Genomic DNA, 13987 nt, shown 5'->3' on the forward strand with positions numbered 1-13987 from the left:
GACATGGAAACAGGGCTGGCCTACCAAGTTGCAAATAATGTTTTATTCCAATGCGTTCCGCATACGCTTACAGTTAAACCTAGTCTATAATAATGGTTCTTGAGGTGTGTGGCAGATGCTCGTGCTCGCCTCCGTTGAGCGTTTGCTACCTGGTGTTCCGCAGTTTTCGCTCCTTCCAAGTGGCGAACTTGCTGTTGGCGGTGCGCAGCAGCTGGTTCATGTGTTGGGTCAGCGAGGAGCGCAGTGGCGAGAGCTCGTGCATGGCGCGGTTCTGAAATATATGGAGTTTTGTAATTTATTTGTAAGGAAAATAAAATATAAGACCCACCTCAAAAGGCACTAGTTTGGCCATTTTGAAGCGCTGCAAGGTCTCGTGCATACGCTGTAACTTTGCCTCCAGCTCTTCCGAGGTGGGCGGAAAGCAGCTCCAAAAGTGTTTCAGCAGCTCGGACAGCGAAAGGTATAGGTGGCGCAGCTCTCGTTGGAAGTCATTCGGTACAAGTTCTGCAATGTCATCATTAAGTTAGCAATGATTTTGGTTAAGAATACTATTTACTTACGCCCCACTGACTGCTCTTGAAAACCGCGCATCATGGAACCGCCAGGACTCAGCTCCCCCAGAGCATTTACCGCCGCCTTGGAACAGATGAACGTCCGTTGGACGTTGCGGTTCAGCCAAGACTCCGAGTTGCGCACCAGCTTATACTGCACCTCTTCCAGACTCATTGGATCGTTGTGGTTGTCGTACATGCTGTTCTGGACAGGACCGTTAAGGTAACGCTCCACTTTGGACAGTTCGAACTGCTTAGACTTGGCCTTTTCTCCGTTGGCGGTATCATCATCTCCTTCCAATAGAGGGTCCCCTAGATCCTCATAGTGAATCTTTTCCATCAGTCGTTGCTTTTTGCTCTGCGGCTCGTCTTTGTCCACCTGATCGGTGGAACTCTTCGTGGCGGTGGCCGTGGCCTGGCCCTTTCCATTCATACCGTTCGTATAGGCGGATTGAGAAACAGGCCCGTTGGCATTATTGGTACCATTGGTCATATTTGACGGCGCTGAGTTCACGTTAGCACAGGTCTTGAGCACCATGATGGAATGCTGGTTGAATCGCTTGATCATGTTTTGGTGCACAATGTTCCCGCTGTTCACGACGTTGCGATCTCCGGCTACGCTGCCAAAGCCCTCTTCTAAAGGAACATCCTCAAACTTTTTAAGGTCTAGCAAGGGATCACCAGCTCCCTGCTGGACAGCGGCTTTTAATGCCTGGTCATCGATCTTGCCGCACTCAGTGAATATATCCTTTGTGCCGGCTGTCAGTCTGTCGCGATGAAAGTAGTGTGACTGGAAAAACTTGGTCCAAAACTCGGCCTCGGGCATTTTGGCAGGCACATTCTCAAAATGCTTGCGTTTAACGGCGGGATAGGTCTTGAAAATGCAGTGAATCACATCAGAGGTGAGGTTGTACTTGAGGCCATTGCAGCCGTCCGTTTGCGGCTTAATGTCGGCCAAAAAGGCGCCAGAAACACCTGAGAATACAATTGTTAAGAGAGCGCCATAAAAGGGACAAAACATTTTTTAAACATACCGATCTCTTGGGACTTGCCCATTTTCTTAAGAGCGTGATCCTTGGCATGAGTTGCCCAGAACTCATCGCTGGTTAGGACTTTGGTTATGACGAGGTCCTTGTAAAGCTGCAGCAGGTTGGGATTCTCAACGAGGATGCGGTTCTTGTCCTCCAGGTCCTTGTCCACCTTACGCTTGAAGTTGGGAAGCAACTGCTGCAACAGCTCCTTGACCTTGTCCCTGTCGGCAAGCATAGCGGCCTGTCCCTGGCGATTGACGAAGTGGAAGGTTGAGGTATTGCCGTCGTGGAGTACCACTTGCAGCTGCACCTTTGGTTTGCCCTCTGGAGATATCTTTTGGGCTGGATATGAAAAATATGGGTTACCAAATCTGGGTGAACAAGGATTGGAGGAACAACCCACTCTTGATATCCGCATAGCGGTGGGAGACCGTCACCGTGTCCCGGTGCTCCGCCATCCAGGCCACACGCTCGTTCATTACGTAGAGCGTGCCGTCGCCCTTCTTGTACCGCACCTCGCCCATCTGGAGCAGCACGTCCTCACTGCTGGTGGTCATCGTGTCCTCCGCCCGGCGCTCAGCAGTCGAAGTCCCAGTCGCAGATCCACGGTAGCCGTCTCACATGAGAGCCTTTGAAAGGACGAGAAGGGGGACGCCAGAAATTTCCAGCCACCTGAAAGAGCATGAAATGCGATCTGAGAAGCATCTTTGGCTGGCGGAAAAGTGCCGCCTGGTATTTGCGTAGGTCGTCTGTGCCGGCGATACTTTTCCCCATTTGGCGGTCGGCGAAACGCACAATCCCACGTTATTTCCACGATATTACTGAAAACGCAACGCACCTCAGTCAGGCTAGGGATGTAAAACACATCGATGCATCGACAATCGATGTGCCGTGCCCGTAACCTTCGATGTTTTTTTTTGATATCGATGCTTAGCAATCGATGATTGTTCTGCCAGCTGATGAATTATAGGCCTTTCACACACTTTTTGCTTATTTGAAACGATTTAAATTTTTCTGATTTGAGGTAGTGTATATTTAATGGCTATCTTTACAGGTTTATTTATTGTAATCAGCGCTTATTTCCCTAATAATTTTACATAAGTAACCTAGCTAACATCAGTACTTTGTGCGCTCCACGTTACGGCCGCGATCAAGTAGCTCCCGGAAGGTCTTGATCTCGTGGCGGGGAATGCTCTCCCGGTACTTGGGCTGCATCAGTCCGTAGATGAAGTCCAGCTCCGTCTCCTCGTCGTGTCGTCCCTCCGGCAACTTGGCGAGGAGGGCTCGCTGCTTGCAGACGAATGAGTCGATCACCTCGCCGTGGGCCTGCTTCGTCTCGAAGATCTCCATGTAGAGCTGGTAGGAGGGCTTGGTGGGCGAGAAGTGATCGCGCAGCAGCTGGAGTGCATCCGGCCAGGTCTTGGCATCCCGGCGCACACCCTTCCACCACACCACCGCAATGCTTCTGAAGAGCAGCGGCAGTCCCTTGAGCGCATCCTTATCGCTGATGCCCTCCACCTCCTTGTACGTCTCCACGGCAGTGATGAACTCGTCCACGGCATCGTGATCCCGCTGGCCACTGAATCTCACCGTGCAGTTGTTGAAGCTGCCCTTGGATGGCGGCTCCTCCTCTTTGATCGGCCCCAGCGATTTAATGGTTTCGATGAATATGCGAAACTGCTCGTCGGACATCTGCGTCATTTTGTCGCCGGTTTCTTGGGTTTGTTTGGGTTCTAAGGAAAGTAAACAAACGCCGGAAACGGAGCAGCTTCAAATCCGATTTCAAGCCCCAATCGTTTGATGACTGGGGGGCAACTGGCGCAAATTTTGGCCTGCTCAGCAATTTCGTTTGTTGTGAAATTAAAAGCAACTTGGCTCTCCGCTCTCTCTCTCACTTTGTGAGTACAAGCTTTTTCGACTTCGGAAAATATACCTCTCTCTTTAACATTTTTGTTTAATTGGAGAGCACTGTTTGGTTCTCTGGGGGGTTCCCTACTGCTATCTGCATTCCGATTTACACGAATTTGTTCTATAGATAATGCACCCAGATAACAGGTGGCATTCAAACATGTCATTTTGATAATTGATGGAATTATACGTATGCTAGTTACTTTCACTCAGATTTATTTGTAAAAACTACTTCACATGGGGTACAAATTTCAAATTAGTGACGTCATTTGTTGACTTTTTAATACATTTAATGATGTCACTAGGTAAAGCGAAATACTATTCGTTCAGAGTCAGATATGTTTATGTACATAGGAATTGTACCTTTGTATAAACTTAATTTGGAATTTAATTCAGTAGTTTTACACAAATCATTTGTTGATATGTTATGATTATTCAGAATATTATTACATTCAAATGATTTTCATGTTAGTAAGTCACCAAAAAGTCGTTTTTATCAAGAAAAAGTCGACTAATGTTCCATTGCGTGTTAGGCTATGAGTAATTAGGCTATGAGTCAGTCAGTTTATTGAATTTCGTACGACAATGAATAACTATTTGCTATAGGAAACTCACATAAATCACAAGCAGATGAGCAGTTTTATATGTTAAAAAGTACAGGAATAAAAAATCGATTAATTTAATAGATTTTCAATTGATCATATTTAATCATGCTGGTAATCTTTTTTTCATAATCTGGTACTCAACTTATATAAAATTTTAATTATTAAGTTTATGTATGATATACGTACATATGTATGTAGCTACATATTTATATTGTAACAATTTCACATGAAAATGTAATGATATGTATTGAGGAAAACTCCCTAGAATCTGCAGGCAAACCCCTCTAAAAACTATAAATTCAGTATGTTGTATCAAACAATAGGAGCTATCAGTTTTCACAAATTAAGGTTTGTTTATCAGTTTGGGCCATATTTACAATCAGGTTTGGGATCAGTGGCGGGTATAGTTACCGGCTTCCAAATTGCTATTATTATATGTATAGCGATGATTCATGGAATAACAAAACCAAAAACATAGACCACATCTCTCACATTGGCTCTCCCCAATTCGCCGAGCTTTTTCGAACTTCGAATTTCACAACCGGCGGGTATAAAAGGCCTCACGCGTGAAGAGAGCTCCTCAGTTCACATCACCGGCCACATTCGCTACACTGGCTTTGTCCGCCGACTGAACCACCAGGAACTTTGTCACCCAACCCCAAAGAGCAGCGAAAATGGCTCAACTCACACAGATGACCAACGAACAGCTCCATGCGCTGATCGAAGCGGTAAGGGCGGCCGCCGTGGGCGCCGCCGGAAGTGCAGCGGCAGCTGCAGCCGAAGGAGCAGACCCCACCAAAGGCAAGGGCAGCTTCTCCACGTGCACACACAGCTTCGGCGGAGCGCGCGATCACGACGTGGTCGAGGAGTTCCTTGCCAACATCACGTTGTACAAGGAGCTGGAGGGGATCAGCGACGAGAACGCCCTGAAGGGCATCTCACTGCTGTTCTACGGAATGGCCAGCACCTGGTGGCAGGGCGTTCGTAAGGAGGCCGTGACGTGGAAAGATGCCATCGATCTCATCCGCGACCACTTCTCGCCCACCAAGCCCGCCTACCAGGTCTACATGGAGTTCTTCCAAAACAAGCAGGACGACCATGTACCCATTGACACCTTCGTGATCCAGAAGCGAGCGCTGCTGGCCCAGCTGCCCAGCGGCCGCCACGACGAGGATACGGAACTGGATCTCCTGTTCGGCCTGCTGAACATCAAGTACCGCAAGCACATCACCCGCCAGAGTATCCGTACCTTCAAGGATCTGCTGGAACAGGGCCGCATCATTGAGCACAACAACCAGGAGGACCAAGAACTCGTCGCCGCATCAAAGAACACCCGTGGCTCCAAGCGCACCACCCGCTGCACCTACTGCAGCTTCCGGGGCCACACCTTCGACAACTGCCGCAAGCGCCAGAAGGATCGGCACGAGGAGCAGCAGGAGGAGTAGGCGACAGAAACACCACCAAATACCAAGAGGCAGCCAGCCACCGTCATTGGTGACCTCATCGCTGGTGCCGCCGCCCATCAATACAGAACTTTTCCTAGCCTCGCCGGCCGATCGACGCCAGAGAGAGCCCAACAACCGGAGAGGAATAGATGTGGAGCAGCAGCAGCCAAATCAGCAGCAGCAACATCTGCAGTAGCAACATTAGCAGCAGCAACATCTGCAGCAGCAACATCAGCAGCAACCACATCTGCAGCAGCAACATCAGCAGCAGCCACATCTCACACTCTTCATACTCACTGGCAAACGGCGTGCCGGCAAGCCTCGATTAGCATCTGAAACCCATAAAACCCACGCTGTTTTGTATTGCTCTTCGCAATGCCTCGAAAACGGCTCTATTTTCATAATATTTCACGCCGACGTGCGGCTATTTTGGCACAGAACGCCAGCATTTGGAAAGTAATTGAATTCAATTGCTTTGAATTTTGAACAATCATTTTGCAACTTGAAACTAAATTTCGAGAATCATCGGGCGGAGCGGCTGAGGATCACGCATTTCGTCCGTAAGATCGGTTATTCGCAATGGAGGAACGTGAAATTCGAACCAGATGGCGGATGAAGTGCCTCGGCACGGAGCCCCCATTTACTTCGAATCTAATGTTCTGACATTGCGAGTCCCGAAGTGGATGTTGCTTGATCCCCAGTCGCCCCGCACAACCGTTGATTCTCACAACCGCCGGCTCCACTTTGTGCCGGTCGGCGGAGGAGCAGCGATTAGTTGGCTACCAAGAGAGATGATCGCTGTGTTGAGAAACATGGCAATCATCGCTTTTGTACCAATTTTTTGCTCATCCTTCGCCTGATCCTGGTCCTTTGTGAAGCTGGCAAAAAACCCCCCGTCCGGTGAACGCCCACTTAGATCCTTTTGCCGAGGGACTTCGACGGCCCCGAAGGCGGGCGCCACCCGTTTCCGGTTGCGGTTTCGGCTGCTTCCGGTTTCCGGTGTCGCAACCCTTCGCGATGTCCCCCGTGCGAGTGGAGCTACAGTGGGCGTGAACCGGGCAAAACCTAAATTTCTTCGGAAATTTAAAAACCAACCAATTTTGACTTTTTTGTCAACAAGAATCGGCCACATAGCACCACGATGGCTAACGATTCGCCATCCGTGCGGTTGGCACGCCAAATTGTCTCTTCGAGATCACGGGCCTAGGGCTGTTTAACATTCGACCCCAGCGATTTCGCGACAGGTTTCGGCACGCCAGTATCTAACACAAATCACACTGAAGCCAGGGGTTGGGACACGTCACTGCCGAGCTCCTCCAGCCGGCACAGACACTCCCCGCCCCCCACCATGCAAAACCGGCCACTTGTGCAGATGACATAGGCGCGTCCAGCCATATGACCCGGAACCAATTCCGGACCATGGTGACCAGACTTGCACCGTGCGCCATCAACCGGAGTCTTGGCCACAAGCACAGCAAGAGTTTGGCCCGCTATCCCCACACAGAAACCAAGAGTGGGGGCCTATGGAAGACCGCAAGTGGCTGCGTGGAATTTGCTCAACAAAAAAAACAAACAAACTGTTTGAAGACTGAAGACTGAAACCAGAAAAACATTAAACTACCAAACTCGCCAAACTGTGCATTTGTTTTTATTTGATGGGATGGTTGGGAAAGCATTTTTACAGGAAATTTTAAGTTGATCTTAAACAAAATAAAATTGATATTATAAATCTTGAAAAGAGTAAAAAATTAGAAATCTTTTTACCAAGATTTTAATGACTACAACATTGACTGTGTGTTGAATTTACGCTCAAAGCCAGTTACAAACTTCATGCTTGTAAATAAAAACAAATTTCAAATCGCTCCAATCAGATTCAAATTTGCACAGGACTTGCTTGCGTACCAATAACATCCCAATCAGAAGTCAGCTGTTGCGCCAGCCAAAGCGCTGGTCACACATCCACCTTGCTGAATACCGATAACGCCTGCAAGTATCGACGTGCTATGGGTGCCGATTGTCTAATATAAATAAAGCCAGCTGATATCGAAGTTCAGCAGCCCGATAGCTTGCAGCAAATATCGATGACAGTCTTTATTTATATATTTCCTAATCAATATACCTGATATCAACAACTGATGCACAAAACACACCGTCTCACCACCGACAGCCAGTACATGGAGGTCGAAGGCTTGCTGCAGGTAAGTGGATGCAATGCGTCCGCGAATGAATGAATCGTTTTAATCCAGAGGCTGCTACAACGCCCTTTCTTTTCGCCCCGTCGCACCACACGACACCACTCCGCACTCCGCTCGCCACACTCCACCCACTCGAAAAACCTGGCCAAAAACCACGCACACACATGCACAGGCCATGGACATGCCCACCAGCCACGACCCGGAGGCGGAACTAGAACCGGAGTCCACGTCGCTGTGCCGCCTGAGCCGCTACAACGTGACCAACCTGTACGATGGGCCGGCGGGAGGGGGTTCCACTTTGGCCTCGGGCCGCCAGCGTTGCTACACAATGCCGCATGTGCCACCTCCAGCGCCGCCATCCACGCCCACTCTGCTGACCAGCGGGGGCGGCGGCAGCAGCAACTCCGTATCCGTCTCCATCTCGCCCACCTGCTCTGCTGGAAGCCATCCCTTGGATAGCCAAAGTTTGAGCCAGAGCCCCTTGAACCACTTCATCTACGTAAAGAATGGCAAGAACCTGCGTCGCGAATCGCGCTGCGTCGACTCGGAGCTGTCCAAGTTATTGAACGTGGTGTCCATCACAAACCGGCTGACGGCTATTAAGAACCGCAGCAATTCCATTTCGAATTCCAGTGGAATACTCAATGCCTCGCGCACCATATCGAAGTTAAACGGGGCGACGGCCACCAAGATCTTCAAGATTCATCGGGATCCGAAAGAGTTTCTGCGCGAAACGGACGAGGATTCGGTGTCGGCGCCGGAGTACGACGAGGAGGAGGAGGACACGCGCTTCCGTTTCTTTCGGCGAGCGCGCTTCTCGCGGAGGTACAGTACCGCGCGATCCGGACGGAAATTCGCGAGAAAGTTCGCTCGATTTGAGCACCATGAGCGCATGGAGACCATCGTGGATAGTTTCGATGCAGCCATGAGCTTCAATGATGCAGACACCTGAGAGGCAGAGACCACGGCGAGAACGACGACGACGGCAACAGTTGAGGATGAGGCATGGCAGATGGTCGGCCAACCAATGTGATGAATGTGAATTTCAACTAAATTATTTTAATTGCTACAAACTACTATTATTACGATTATTATTACCGATTACCGAGCTGTTCTCTCCATACGTTTAGTTTCCTTGTACGCCGATTGCCGTGGCCTTCGAGATCCCAGCACCACTCCTGCAATCAATCGGGTGTTTGGTGGCGGATCGCGGACGCAGCGCAGGGCACGCATTTAGTTTAAAGCCTAGTTTTACGCCTACGCCTCTGGGGCGGAGCAGGTGCAGCCGACCACCGAATGGTTGATAGCTCCACGAACAGAACGATTCCAATAAATGCACAAAACGTGTTGTATTCGAGAAGAGAGATTACACGACGATAGTTTCATTTATGGTGTGATGTGAATTGTGTTTGTCCCTTATGATGAGGAATATAATTGAGTATATAGAACAAATATACATAGTATATAGAACATAGTATATGTTTTTCTCCCGCGGTCTTTATTAACGTTTTATATGAACATATACATATAAGGTTATTTCGGTTACTGGTCGCTGTAAGGCTTGTTTTCTCGTTCACACGGAAGGTAATGGTAGACTTTAAGCTGGGAAAACTTGTTGAACCTTGCAGCTTAAAATCCACATACGTTATACCATTAAAATGAGAAGAGCGGCCTTCGTACAGCAACTTTAACCAACTCTAGACACTTAGGGAGCCATGCAGTCTCTGAGACTGAACAATGGAAGAAGCTGAACGCGCAAGTCTATTGGGGTCTTTAATAACAGGCTCTTAACACTATGTAGGTAGTTCCGAGAACTCCTTTTTGCTTTCGAAGCAAACAAATAACAATTAATTAACATCTAGAAGTTCTAAAAATACATTTCGAGTAAATTTCCGGATCTAATCACGTTTTGAGAAGAAATATGCCATTAGGTTATCCTCCAGCTGCTGCGGATCGGTAACTGGCATACGACAAGCTCGCTCGTGACAAATGTATACTGTAGTTTTACCGCCTACCATCTTAAACTTTGTCTGCAAGCGCTGATTGGAGGCTTCTTCTGGATTCGACGGATCCACGTGTACTATGATCATGCTTGGGATATAAAACTTGCGACAAATTTCCACGAATCGCTGGGTGTCTGGCGAATCCGGGCCCACCACTGCCACAAGATCCAGGCCGTTTTCGTGCATCAGCAGGGCGGAAAGCATCTCTGGGAGAGCGTGGCCGAAGGGCGATACGTCGGCAAAGAAGTTCAGCAGTTTTCCGGCCTTCTGAAGATAGGCATTTTCGTCATAATAGTGTGCCAGTAGGACGAGATTGCGGGCGGATACACTGTTACCACACGGCTCGGCTCCATCGTGGTCTTAACAAAATTCAACAAATTAATTATTGGTAAGGAATTTACGTATAATCTATCCCATTCACCTTCCTTGAGTCGCACAATAACATTGGGCGCATCCTGCTGCGAGAAGAAATACGCTCCGTTTCGCTCGTCCCAGAAAAGCTTGTCCTGGGTGTCCTGCAACGCCTTTGCCCAATGCAACACATCTACGTCGAGTGTGGCTTTGTAGTAGTCCAGCAAGCCCTTGATGAGGAACGCATAGTCGTCAAGGAATCCATCGATTTGCGATCTGCAACGGGCAATATATCTGTGTCAAGTATCGATAAAATGTGTCAAGGAATCTAAGACTCACTCATTCTTCTCCAGGGTTTCATCACCAACGGCCACACCATAGCAGGAACGGATGAGCAGCTTCTGTTCCGGATCATACATTTCCTTGCGCAGGAAATCGAGAAGTTCCTTTGCTGTCTGCATATACTGATCCCTGTTAGCGGAGTAGCAATTGCCTAGCTTACAGAGTCCCGACAGCACCAGGCCGTTCCAGGCGCATATAATCTTGGTGTCCAGATGCGGACGCGGTCGCTGTTCCCGGACAACGTGCAATATATCATTGGTTGTCGCCAGCAGGTTCTTAAATTTATCCGCCTCCAAGCTAAAGTTAGCAATGGTGTCTTCCTCTGATCCTCTTACGATTAGAATGTTCTTGCCAGTGAGATGACCATGGGGATCACTGTAGGCGGGAACATTTCCCGGTGGCTTAAGATCGTAGTGGTAAGCATATATCTCAAAGGCCCGCTCGGGCGTAATGTCGTCAAGTCGCTGCGCCTGATCCTTGAACGCAGCTTGAATTTCATCCCAGGTCCAAGCGTAGAATGCTCCCTCTACCTTTACTTTATCTTCGTGGGTGGGCAGAGAATCCGCATCCTCACCAGCATAGAAGCCCCCCAAAGGATGTCGTAGATCCTTAAGCAAGTACTTGTAGATTTTATCGCCATAGCCCAAAAATGTTTCGTCCCTGGTCACCTTATAGGCATTGGCAAAGGCCGCCATTAGTTGACCCTGATCGTAGAGCATCTTTTCAAAGTGGACGTTGTGCCAATCCTCAGTGGTGGCGTAGCGAGCAAAGCCGCCAAAAATGTGGTCATTTATACCACCCTTTCCAATTTGAGTTAGTGTTTCAATCACCATGTCCAGGACATCCGCGTCCTTAGTGACAAGGTAGGCGTGGAAAAGAAAGTTTATGCGCGGCACCTCTGGAAACTTGGGCTCCGAGCCAAAACCTCCATGGGTCTGGTCGAATCGCTGCTTATGGACGTTGATGGCTTCGCTCAGCTTTTCAATAGCACTTCCAACTCCAAACGCCGCTTCTGCCACAGCAGAAGCGTCCTGGTTCTTCTGTAAAGCATTGAGCAAAGTCGATCCGGCTGTTAGAAGGGACTCCTTGTCGGTTTCCCACTTCTTAGCAATGGATTTGAGAACAGCGTTAAATGAGGGCATTCCATATCGGGATTTTGGGGGGAAGTAAGTTCCCGCCACCAGTGGAGCCAAAGTGGGAGTTAACCACACACTCATCGGCCAACCCCCACTGCCCTTGGACATCAGTAGGAACTGCATGTATATCTTGTCGATGTCCGGTCGCTCCTCCCGATCCACCTTGATGTTTACAAACTTTTCGTTCATAATGGCAGCCGTTTCGGGGCTCTCGAACGATTCGTGCTCCATTACATGGCACCAGTGACAGGTGGAGTAGCCCACTGACAAGAAGATGATTTTGTTCTCGCTGCGAGCCTTCTCGAAAGCCTCCTCGCCCCACGGGTACCTGCAAAGGGTCAAGTCGCAATTGAATACAGTCAATGTATATTTAGATTAAGACCACATAACAAGTTTATAACTATAATAAACAAAGAGACGTGACTTATCAGTAAGTAATGTAATTCAAAATGTAGATCAAAAGGTAACGAAAACCAGTTATACTCGTAGTAACAGGTGCTAGTATATGTACGCATATATTATTGTTTTCATTAGCATTCAAGCACTCAAGTGCTTGATTTTTATCAACCTTATCTCTTATCACACGCGGTTTAAGACGGAATAACACCCACGCACTTTGATGCCTCAGTCCTTCGCTACTCACCAGTCCACTGGATTATAGGCATGCTGCAGAAGATACGGCGACTTGGAGGCGACCAAGCGGTTGCCCTGCTTGGCGGGCTCCTCTCCGGACACTTCCTTGGATGCTTCTCCTCCGGTGGCCATTGTCCGGAATTTCTGGCTGCGTCACACGCACAAAACGGATGTCAAAACAGGTGGTTGACAGGACGGACAAGACTTACTTGCTCACGCGGCGACTACGACAACCGTTGTGTAGGAGTCGTAGGTTCCGACAGACGGATTCGGGTTCGGATTGCGATGTATCTGCTTGGAGTTTCAAGGTCGTTTGCAGGTGGCTTCGTATGCGGGGGAGGAGCGGCCTGACCCTGAACATAGCAAACGAATCGGGATTCTCGGGGCTTGCGCTGTGCTTTCACTCGACCTCGTCCAATGCCAACAAAACTGCAACGTGTGCAAACGACGCGAATTGACCAATGTTTTTAATATTGTTTAGCATATCGGCATAGTGCTGGCAGCAAAGGCGATGTTGTGCGATACCATCGGGTGGTCAGTTTCAAGCGAAACCGATTTTTCAGCGCACTTATCGATTATTTTTATTTTAAACTAACTGTTACGAACTTGTTTTTATTTAATTTATTTGCTTACTTCAAAAATGTCAGATTACTGATTTTATAAGGCTGAAATCAAGTTCCCAGCTTCTGGAAAGCATAACTAATTTGAAGTCGGTTAGCACATGATTTAACTCCGAAAGCCACTCGTGGAAATCCCAATTAAGTTTGCCAAAGACGAAAGTTTTGTAGCCTACTTTCAGGCGGTTGAAGCAGGCAGTTCGATTGAAAAAGTTCAGCTGGATAGTTTTCATACTTTTATTAATGCATACGGTATATCTTTGCTTTGATAATTATGTAGAAAATGCTTACACCTATGCGGCCGATATATAGAATAATTAACCTACTAGCTAGTTGAAAATCACAAATGAACATACAATATTTATACATTATAGTGTGGGTGTGGTAATTAAGCACATCGTTTTAAACTAATACACATTCACATTGCGGACTGGACTGGCCGATCCTGCGTACTCTCTCGATCGGCTCTCAACTTTGAGTTGACAGCAGGGAGAATCGAATCGGCCCATACCCATTGTCCATACCCATTAGCCATTGGCCATTTGCTGTTGGCCATTTGCTGTTGGCCAGGCTAACAATCGCTTTGGACTAGCGCATCGCTGAGGGAGCTAAGCTGCTCCTCGCTGCCCTTGATCCTTACGGCCAGGTCGCGTGCATCCGCGATCAGCTTGGCCTTCATGTTGATGAAGTAGTCGTAGTCGGCGCACATGTCCGCGCTGAGGTTTTTGCCCAGTAATCCGGCGATGCTGACTCCACGTCGTTCTATGTCCGCCTTGAGGCGCTGCGCCTCCTCCAGCTGCTCGTACAGCAGATCCCGCTTCGATTCCAGCGCGCCCTAAAAGTTAAAAAAAAGTTTGTTTAGTTAATGGTATTCTATTGGATTCGAATCCTAGAGTAGACCCACCTTTTCCTGCTGGCGCGTTTCCAGGCTGCTCTCTGTTTGGGCCAAACGCTCGGAAAGCGAGAGGAGTAAACTGGTGATGTTGCCCACGGCATCGACGTGGGTACGGAACTTGGAGGCTTCGCTGGGTCGAACCTTCTCCGCCAGCTTGGCGAAGAGATCCTGGCCCAGTCTGTCATTGGCCGAGCACTCCTCGCTGATCGTCTGCTGTTCACGTTTCAGGGAGACAATTTTTTGGTTCAAATGCTTGATGAGCTCATCCTGAAAGG

At 48.6% G+C, this 13987-nt stretch overlaps 6 protein-coding genes across 9 annotated transcripts in view; 2 read left to right on the plus strand and 4 right to left on the minus strand.

The window, feature by feature from the left end:
• Positions 1-16: 16 nt before the first annotated feature.
• Positions 17-2501, minus strand: LOC120446072 (general transcription factor IIH subunit 1). 2 transcript variants are annotated; one of them, XM_039626850.2, is made up of 6 exons: positions 2378-2501; positions 1986-2254; positions 1586-1924; positions 561-1526; positions 329-504; positions 17-271 (listed from the first exon to the last, which is right to left on the minus strand). In XM_039626850.2, exons 2-6 carry the CDS (start codon positions 2137-2139, stop codon positions 146-148), a joined length of 1761 nt encoding a protein of 586 aa, XP_039482784.1. In that variant the 5' UTR covers positions 2140-2254; positions 2378-2501; the 3' UTR covers positions 17-145. The 2 variants fall into 2 exon arrangements, with proteins under 2 accessions (XP_039482784.1, XP_039482785.1); XM_039626851.2 differs by having other exon boundaries at positions 2421-2478.
• Positions 2502-2625: 124 nt separating this feature from the next.
• Positions 2626-3424, minus strand: LOC120445159 (activity-regulated cytoskeleton associated protein 2). Its single transcript, XM_039625333.2, has one exon. The coding sequence runs from the start codon at positions 3281-3283 to the stop codon at positions 2699-2701; it is 585 nt and encodes a 194-aa protein (XP_039481267.1). The 5' UTR covers positions 3284-3424; the 3' UTR covers positions 2626-2698.
• Positions 3425-4678: 1254 nt separating this feature from the next.
• Positions 4679-7174, plus strand: LOC120445809 (activity-regulated cytoskeleton associated protein 1). The gene has a single exon (XM_039626422.1). It carries the CDS (start codon positions 4770-4772, stop codon positions 5538-5540), a length of 771 nt encoding a protein of 256 aa, XP_039482356.1. The 5' UTR covers positions 4679-4769; the 3' UTR covers positions 5541-7174.
• Positions 7175-7365: 191 nt separating this feature from the next.
• On the plus strand, positions 7366-9104 carry LOC120446470. Its single transcript, XM_039627473.2, has 2 exons — positions 7366-7738; positions 7908-9104. Exons 1-2 carry the CDS (start codon positions 7676-7678, stop codon positions 8685-8687), a joined length of 843 nt encoding a protein of 280 aa, XP_039483407.1. The 5' UTR covers positions 7366-7675; the 3' UTR covers positions 8688-9104.
• Positions 9105-9212: 108 nt separating this feature from the next.
• Positions 9213-12716, minus strand: LOC120445858 (spermatogenesis-associated protein 20). Its single transcript, XM_039626499.2, has 5 exons — positions 12410-12716; positions 12211-12348; positions 10429-11895; positions 10160-10365; positions 9213-10097 (listed from the first exon to the last, which is right to left on the minus strand). Exons 1-5 carry the CDS (start codon positions 12559-12561, stop codon positions 9634-9636), a joined length of 2427 nt encoding a protein of 808 aa, XP_039482433.1. The 5' UTR covers positions 12562-12716; the 3' UTR covers positions 9213-9633.
• Positions 12717-13040: 324 nt separating this feature from the next.
• Positions 13041-13987, minus strand: part of LOC120444259 (protein Shroom) — a 44204-nt gene continuing 43257 nt past the window's right edge. For all 3 annotated transcript variants that reach the window (XM_039623765.2, XM_039623767.2, XM_039623768.2), the window contains 2 exons: positions 13722-13979; positions 13041-13652 (listed from right to left, as the gene is read on the minus strand). In XM_039623765.2, the coding sequence (XP_039479699.1) occupies positions 13389-13652; positions 13722-13979 (522 nt within the window). In that variant the 3' untranslated portion in view covers positions 13041-13388. The remainder of the gene's footprint in view (positions 13653-13721; positions 13980-13987) is intronic.

The sequence above is a fragment of the Drosophila santomea genome, chromosome 2R, assembly GCF_016746245.2.
Source record: "Drosophila santomea strain STO CAGO 1482 chromosome 2R, Prin_Dsan_1.1, whole genome shotgun sequence".
Taxonomy (NCBI): domain Eukaryota; kingdom Metazoa; phylum Arthropoda; class Insecta; order Diptera; family Drosophilidae; genus Drosophila; species Drosophila santomea.

Excerpts from the sequence above, each read along its gene's own strand:
- LOC120446072 (XM_039626850.2), bottom strand. The coding sequence starts at position 2,139 with ATGACCACCAGCAGTGAGGACGTGCTGCTCCAGATGGGCGAGGTGCGG. Across the intron at positions 1,527-1,585 it reads GGGCAAGTCCCAAGAGATCG|GTGTTTCTGGCGCCTTTTTG; the intron begins GTATGTTTAAAA and ends TTGTATTCTCAG. Across the intron at positions 505-560 it reads TCAAGAGCAGTCAGTGGGGC|AACTTGTACCGAATGACTTC; the intron begins GTAAGTAAATAG and ends ATGACATTGCAG.
- LOC120445159 (XM_039625333.2), bottom strand. The coding sequence starts at position 3,283 with ATGACGCAGATGTCCGACGAGCAGTTTCGCATATTCATCGAAACCATT.
- LOC120445809 (XM_039626422.1), top strand. The coding sequence starts at position 4,770 with ATGGCTCAACTCACACAGATGACCAACGAACAGCTCCATGCGCTGATC.
- LOC120446470 (XM_039627473.2), top strand. The coding sequence starts at position 7,676 with ATGCACAAAACACACCGTCTCACCACCGACAGCCAGTACATGGAGGTC. Across the intron at positions 7,739-7,907 it reads AGGTCGAAGGCTTGCTGCAG|GCCATGGACATGCCCACCAG; the intron begins GTAAGTGGATGC and ends ACACATGCACAG.
- LOC120445858 (XM_039626499.2), bottom strand. The coding sequence starts at position 12,561 with ATGTTCAGGGTCAGGCCGCTCCTCCCCCGCATACGAAGCCACCTGCAA. Across the intron at positions 10,366-10,428 it reads GAAACCCTGGAGAAGAATGA|ATCGCAAATCGATGGATTCC; the intron begins GTGAGTCTTAGA and ends TGCCCGTTGCAG. Across the intron at positions 10,098-10,159 it reads TATTGTGCGACTCAAGGAAG|ACCACGATGGAGCCGAGCCG; the intron begins GTGAATGGGATA and ends AATTTTGTTAAG.